The sequence below is a fragment of the Scedosporium apiospermum genome (genome assembly GCF_000732125.1).
Source record: "Scedosporium apiospermum strain IHEM 14462 chromosome Unknown SEQ_SAPIO_0086, whole genome shotgun sequence".
NCBI lineage: Eukaryota > Fungi > Ascomycota > Sordariomycetes > Microascales > Microascaceae > Scedosporium > Scedosporium apiospermum.
This window is the reverse complement of record NW_015971787.1, coordinates 1,446,720-1,454,424: the sequence shown is the minus strand read 5'-3', so window position 1 is coordinate 1,454,424 and position 7,705 is coordinate 1,446,720. Positions and strand designations below refer to the sequence as shown.

Sequence of the window (7,705 nt, the reverse complement as noted above, 5' to 3'; positions counted from 1 at the left end):
GGTTAAGCTTATTGAAACTTACTGGATCTAAATAATCTGCTGAGCATTCGCCCATGAGCAACGAGGCCTCTGAAAGGGCGCCCTGAGGAGGTCAACGGGATGCTGTAAGGTCTCTTAAGTTATGAATTCGCAACCGTTTCTCTATTCATTCGAAATATCAGCTCAAAGAAGAACAATGGATCTTCGATATAGGCTCTTTCCTTCGTGCAACTGTTGATACTCTTGGCTTTGGGTCGGACCTTCTTCCATCGGCTGCACAGTGCAAAGACTAGATTAGTCTGAGGACCCGCATTCCGCATCCCCCAGATTCTGCTGACGCGCTCCTTCCAGATCAGAATCAGGATCGCGTCACTCTTCTCAAGTCGCATGTCCCACCCTTTCGAATCGTACCTTCCGCTTCGTCATTGTTCCTGGCTCTCTCGTCTCTCCACCTTCCCATTGGACTTGCCGGGACAAATTCCATCTTCATCAACTTCGTCTGTACGACTTGGTGGATTTCTAATTGATTCGTCTAATTCTTTTCCCCTTACCTGTCACAAAACCTAGCGTTCAGCTTGTTTGCTAGAGAAAACTTGCCTCCCAGCAATTTTTTTTTTTTTTTCAGCCTACAAAATCCAAACTCATCTCCCATACGAATATCTAACCTCAATTAATTTTCACCACACCTACGCGACAACGCAGAAAACGCAAAAATGTCCGACGCAACTGAGCCCAAGGCCGTGCCTGTGGAAGAAGTATCCGCTACCGCCACCGAACCGACCACCAGCGAACCCGCGCCTCCGCTCACAGGAGCTAACGTCGACGACGCCCAGACCCCCGCGGCCGACGCCACGAAAGACGGCGATGAAGAGGAGGAAGACGAGGAGGAGCGCAAATCGCGAAAGGTCACCCTCGCCGACCTATGTGCCAAGGGCACAGCGCTCTACGTGAAGAAGAAGTACGAAGAGTCGGCCGAATGCTACGCCAAGGCGGCCGAGAGGCAGGCCGAGCTGAACGGCGAGATGGACCCCGAGAACGCAGAGATTTTGTTCCTGTACGGAAGGAGTCTGTTTAAGGTGGGGCAGGCCAAGAGCGATGTGCTGGGAGGCAAGGCCGGCGGGGATAAGCAGCAGAAGAAGGCGCCAGCGGAGAAGAAGGCCGCGAAGCCCAAGGAGGATAGGAAGGGTGAGCCGAGCGGTTCGGTGACGGTTGAGGAGGGGAAGAAGGATGTGAAGGAGGAGGACAAGAAGGCGGAGGTAGCCGTGCCGAGTACGAAGAAGCCATTGTTCCAGTTTACGGGGGATGAGAACTTTGAGGACTCCGATGAGGAAGAGGAAGAGGTAAGATATTCCCACTTTTCGTTTTCTCAGTGCTTCCAAGTGCTAACTGATTGGGCTTTGTAGGGTGGTGACGAAGAAGAAGAGGAGGAGGAGGAAGACGACTTGGCCGTAGCCTTTGAAATTCTCGACCTCGCGAGGGTTCTCTATTCGAAAAAGCTCGAGAACTTGGAGTCTCGGGAAAAGACTGAGGAAGAAAAGGAAGGCGATGAGGATCCGCTGCTAAGACATGTCAAGGAGCGCCTCGCCGACACCCACGATCTTCTCGCAGAGATCTCCCTCGAGAACGAAAGGTACCCCAATGCCATCACCGACTCACGCGCATCTCTCAAGTACAAGCAGCAGCTGTATCCCAAGGAATCGGAGATCATCGCCGAGGCCCACTTTAAACTATCTCTCGCCCTCGAATTCGCCTCCATCACCACGGACGAGGGTGGTAACAAGACCGACTCCGTGGACCAGGAGCAGCGGGACGAGGCTGTCAAGGAGCTGGAACTCGCCATTGAGAGCACGAAGCTTAAGCTCCAGGCCAAGGAGGTGGACCTTGCGACCATGGCATCGCCCGAAGATAATGAACTCACGCGACAGGAGATTGCGGATGTTAAGGACATCATTGCGGACATGGAGCAGCGGGTAGGTTCTTCCATTTCTATAGGCATACCGCAGTCCCGACTACTACTACCACTACTCCTACTACAATGACAGCCACTAACGTGAGAGGTACTACAGTTGGTTGATCTTCGCGGACCTCCCATCGATCTCAATGAGACTCTTTACGGCGAACAGGGCCTTGGGAAGTTGGGTGGTATCCTCGGCGCCGCCGTCGGCGGGTCCTCCGCTGAGAAGCAGGCGGCCATTCAGGAAGCTAAGAAGACGGCCACCGACCTGAGCGGACTCGTACGCAAGAAGCAAAAGGAGCAGAAGGACGAGTCCAAGCCCAGTACACCCACTGCCGAGACGAACGGAAAGCGCAAGGCCGAAGATGATGCCGAATCGGAAGAGTCCAAGAAGGCCAAGGTCGAGGAAGCCACAGCATAATGGCTCTATACTCCTTTTCTTTTCTTTTCTCTTTCATCTCCTAACATCGATGGCATTTTCTTGGGTCCTTTCTTTTCCTGAGCTGTAACATTAATGATTTGCAACGGTCGTGGAGGAAGCGGATAAACATGGTATGGGCGGAAGTTGGTGGCTTTGGCTTTTCGCGAGAGACAACATGGAGCAATCGATGTATTCCGGCGAAGTGGATGGATGCCCCGGCGGGCTTTGGTTTGTAACAATTGATTATTCAACTAGTGTTTTCTTATTTTGCTTAAGAAGTACCTTGATGCCTTGCAACACACAAACTACCCCACATGGCAAGAAGAGTTTGCCAGAGCTTGAGCTTGAGAACGATTTGGCAATGATATTGGTCGTTGGTTGACCTGACAAGACCTGTCCGTATTTCCAGCGAAGTCCCCCGTTTTCCCCAAGTTGTCCGAGAGCTCATCAGAATGACACAAATACGGCCGGCCCTAGGTGAGAGACGATCACTTGTCTGGAGTGCTTGGTTGATTCATGTGTTTGAAGTGGTGCCATTCATTTGTCCAATGACTCTCAGCCGAGACGGTTCGAGACACGTTCCCGTTTTCAATTGCGTAGCTTACGTAGGTTCCCGATACGGTTTAGCCCAAATCCGTTTTGTTGATTAGTCACCAATATCGCCACATGTGACCTCCGTAAGGCTTCACTTTAGCCGCTTCGATCCAGCGTCAGACGCATCAAGACCATGACAGACTCTGTCCATCCTATCAAACCCTCCACGTTCTCTTCCGTATCCCTTACAGTTAGCGAGCCCTTGACCTCCAAAGCCATTTTGGCTTCCCTGTTCCTGTTCTTCCCCTCCCCTGCTCTCCCATCAACCTAGAGCTCGTTTCTTCCTCCTAAATCCCCTCCTCTACCATACGTCTTATGCTTCGCCTCCCCTCCATCTAGAACATTGCAATTCTCCATCCCCATCTTCGGGAGTTCCAGAGCTGGAAGTCTCGAATCATGGTGGGCTGGGTTTCGTGACAGCATTCCTCTTTTTTTTCTTTTTTTTTTTTGTTCCGTTGTCCTTGACTGCGAGTTGGTCACGTAACCGGTCCTGGTGCGTTCGGAAAGAGCCAGTCACGACTTGAATCGTCGGTCCATTCCGGAGATACAAACGAGTGCGAGGGAAAAAGACAAGGGGACGGATTTCCCTTTTCCCTCCGACGCCGATTCCGTTCATTCGACTTCTCGGTCCTTCGCTAATACTTGGCTGGATGTTCGGGAGCTGGCCTCTAAAATTCGGATCGAACAGCGTGGAGTGTATATAATCCAGGGCCCGCGAGAGACGGGTAGTACGGGGAACAGGAGACTGCTGAAATACTGAAACCCCGGTTTTTCTGAGGCCTTCGTTTTCGAAAGGAGCATTGTTTTCCGGACACTCAAGCCTCGAGTGGCACCACGACTTTGACGCGTCTCGCCTTCAAAAAAAACAGCGTTCCGAAACCGCCACCTCTAACTATCGTCCCTGCTCGAGCTGGTTCGCTGGATGGTTGCCCCCTGTTCTGCGCGAACAATGTCATCGAACCTGTCGAACCTGGGAAAATCCCTTCCCCAATCTTCGCCTTCTCCCCAACCCGGACCAACGACATCGAGTTTCGAATCCCGCCGGCCCGTCCAGTCGCCTTCGTTTGTCCAGACCAACGCGGCGCCGAGGAAGGCCCAGGTAGCAAGAAAGCAGCACAGGAACCAGCGCAGAGCCGGACGATCCGCCGCCGCCATCATCGAGGACGACGACTTCGCCATGACTCACTCGCACACTTTCGGCAACGGCACCTCCCGCCGGGGCCAGACCTCCATCACACACCTCCTCGACAACTACCACGCTCCCATGCTCGTTCCCGGCATGGATAACTACCATACGTTTGCTCGTACGTATCGAAGGAATCCGCATTGGGGTTCGGGATATCGCCCGGCCGACAAGCAGCGATACGTCCGGGCCAACTACCGCTTCATCGTGTCCCCCGATGGATCGTACTCCACGATCGCCAGTGACCCCGATGCGCAGATCGACTGGGCCAATGTGCTGCAGGTCATTGCCTCGTCACAGTCACAGACGACCTCCTGCCCGATATGCCTGTCGGATCCTGTAGCGCCACGCATGGCGCAGTGCGGTCACATATTCTGTCTCCCATGCTTGATCCGTTACCATCACTCGGAAACAAATGAGGACGTAGACTCGCATATCCCGCCACATAAGAGGCGATGGAGAAAGTGTCCGATTTGCGAGGACAGGATTCAGCTTTCCGACGTTCGGCCCGTGCGGTTCTACGCCGGCCAGGAGAGCCCGCTACCGCGTCCGGGCGACGATGTCGTTCTTCGACTGATGGTGAGGAGCGCCTCTTCGACGTTAGCCATGCCGCGGGAAGGCGGCACCGAGGTTTTGGACGTGGGAGACGATATACCGTGGCAGTACGCGGCGAACGTCATGGACTACGGCCGCGTGATGAAGGCGAATGGAGCGTACATGGTTGTCCAGTACGACGAGGAGATTGCGGCCCTCGAGAAGCAGGAGAAGGAGGACGAGTGCATGTTTGGGTCCGACGGCGAGTGGACACAGAAAGCGATTAAGGCTATCCAGAATGCGAAGGAAGCCATCAAGGACCTTGGAAAACAGGACCACCCAACCACACCCCCCGGTGGAGTGTCTGACGAGGACAGCCACCACCATCATCAAGATCACGCCAACGTCCCCTCTGGCCCCAAGGGTCGCGGGAAGCAGGCGGCGGGTCCCGACTTCTTCTTTTACAGCGCCCCGCCACACCTCTACCTCTCGCCCCTAGATATCCGCATCCTCAAGACGAAATACGGCGACTTCTCGCTGTTCCCGTGCACCCTCCTACCTCGCGTCGAGCACATCTCGACGGGCCACGTAGTAGACGACGCGATGCGACGGCGGGCAAAGTACCTCGGCCACCTGCCGCGCGGCTGCCTCATCAGCTTCCTCGAGTGCGACTGGACTGACATCGTGCCCGGCGAGATCCTCGAGCAGTTCGCCGACGACATCGAGAAGCGTAGGAAGCGCAACAGAGATAAAGCTACTCAGGAGGAGAAGCTGAGGCAGCAGGCTGAGAGGATTGAGGCGGCGGCGATTCAGAAGACGATTCCGCGATATGAGCCGATGTCGATTAGGCATGATGATGGTGAGCCCACTAAGGTGGACTTTTCGGATGCGGACTTTTTGCCCCTTGGGGTTGGTGGCGGTGCGGCAGCGGCTTCGACGACGCCTCCTGAGCCTAGGGCTGGTTTTGCGCAGTTGGCGAATTTGTCGACGAGTCCCTCTACGGCTAGAACTGTATGGGGCACGCCCGCCGTGCAGCTCCCGCCGTCGCCGACGATGACGGGAACGGAGAGGGATGCGGTTGACGATGGATGGTTGAAGGACGCCGATATCCTTGCCGATGCGTCGATAGCGGCACAGCTGGAGGCTCTTGGCGTGGAGGATGTAGGTGCCGCCTTGGGTGCCACAAACGGTGTGGGAGCTGGGGCGGTGGATGGGCAGGGTCAGGGGCATGTTAATGGCGGCGGCAAGGGGAAGAAGAAGAAGAAGCAGAAGATTACGCTCATGAGTACGGGTGGAAGGAGGGGTCTTTAGATTCTTGCGTTCTCTGGCTTCAACAATTTTTTCTTTTTCTTTTTTTTTTCTTTTGCCTACTGCTACACAGCCTCGTCTCGCCTATCTTTCCATCCTAGATTTTTTGTTCCACCCTCCCCGCCAGTACATTCTTTTCTCCCCGTGTTGTGAGCTCTCGAGAATTTAGGGGTTGAGACGGTGGGATGGGTGTCGTCTTCCTTCTTTCTCATCTTTTCTTCTACTCCCCCCTTTTTTTCTGTTCATGTTCTTCAAGGATGGCGAAGCAGGGTGTTTTAGGACAGACAAGATCAAGACGGATGAAAGATACAAAAAAATACAGTGATTATTATACAGACATGTTTTGACAGGAGGAATGGGGAGGGAGAGGAGGAGGACGAGGAGAAGAAGAAGAAGAATGGATATTTTGGCGAGAGGAAGTTGTTGAGTGCGAGACTGGAGAAGGCAATGCAGGTGTGGAACTGCAGTCTACATCTATTTAAAGCGCAGACCCTTGATGGGGTGAGGAGGTGATATGATATGCTGGCCTGTGGACTGGTATGGTTGAAGTGCATTTAAGGAGAGAAGAAATACACCCTATATGTTTGGGCCTTTTTTTGAGGGTTTTGTTCTTCTGTGTTCACGAACTCGTTTCGCGTGAAGCCGGGGATGTTTTTTTTCCCATTTCTATCCTTTGGTGAGGCTGGCTTCTGGAGTCTTTCGGCAGTACATCGTGATCCCCGGCTTTTTTCCCTACAAACGATCCGACCACATCGATGAAATCCCCACCCGGGAAGAAGCTAAGCACAACAAAACACCACTAGCCTGCCCGGTTAGCTCAATCGGTAGAGCGTGAGACTCTTAATCTCAAGGCTGCGGGTTCGACCCCCGCATTGGGCTCAAATCCCAATGCGTCTTCAAAGAAGGCACATCGATATTTTTTTCTTCCCCCCCCCTTCCCCCCCTCCCTTTTTCATTTTCTCTTTTTTTCTTCGTTTTTTTTTTTTCCCTAGGTCTAAATTGTACAGCAAGAGGAAAAGGAACGAATCCCTCACCTCTTGGTTTTGGTATAAGTCGTAAACGGCAGAGCCCTGAGGTTCGAGATGGCCGGTCCTGTGGATAGTCTGCCTGGATTACAAGATGGAGAGAGCTGAGCCTCGTCCCTGAACACGAGCAGATTGATGAAGTAGGCCAAAGAGTAAGCTTCAGCTTCACGCCCCCAAGCTCAGCCGTAGGCACCGACGATACTAGCCAGAGGGTTAACACAGCATCTGGGGAAGGTTAAGATCTAGAACTTGTCTCGCTTGGCACCTGAAGATGAAGAACCCGAGGTGCTCATCTTTGCTACAGTCACCCCCGGAGATGGTATTGATCCGGCACCCCTCCACCTCTCCGAACCGTAGATCCGATGTACTCCTAAGCGACTTGTGATGCGTCTCACCGAACTTCTAGACACCCCCCAAGTTCTTCACCGAGCCGCCAAAGTAAAAGCCACATATACCTCGGTGGCGGCAGGAAGGCCGAGAATGGCTACTGTCCGTCGAAAAGATAAACCACGTTATAACCACGCCACCATAAACTCGACAAACGAAACTTCCAGAACAAAAACATTTGGCTAAGAAGCTTTCCCGCCAGAAACAAAATGGCCGAAAGTATCGCTTTTAGCTCCGATAAACACGGACGAACCCGATGTATCTATACGCAAAGTACACGGTATGTGTTCCCCACTGTCTTTCGTCCGATCTACTAGGCA

The 7,705-nt window shown here is 53.3% G+C and overlaps 1 protein-coding gene and 1 pseudogene across 1 annotated transcript; both read left to right on the top strand.

The window, feature by feature from the left end:
- Positions 1-692: 692 nt before the first annotated feature.
- On the top strand, positions 693-2,354 carry SAPIO_CDS2636 (uncharacterized protein; the record flags this gene model as incomplete). The annotated part of the gene is made up of 3 exons (XM_016785606.1): positions 693-1,319; positions 1,383-1,949; positions 2,046-2,354. The coding sequence occupies 3 exons, from the start codon at positions 693-695 to the stop codon at positions 2,352-2,354; spliced, it is 1,503 nt and encodes a 500-aa protein (XP_016644982.1).
- A 1,543-nt stretch (positions 2,355-3,897) lies between these two features.
- On the top strand, positions 3,898-5,976 carry SAPIO_CDS2635 (annotated as a pseudogene; the record flags this gene model as incomplete).
- Between the last annotated feature and the right edge of the window lie 1,729 nt (positions 5,977-7,705).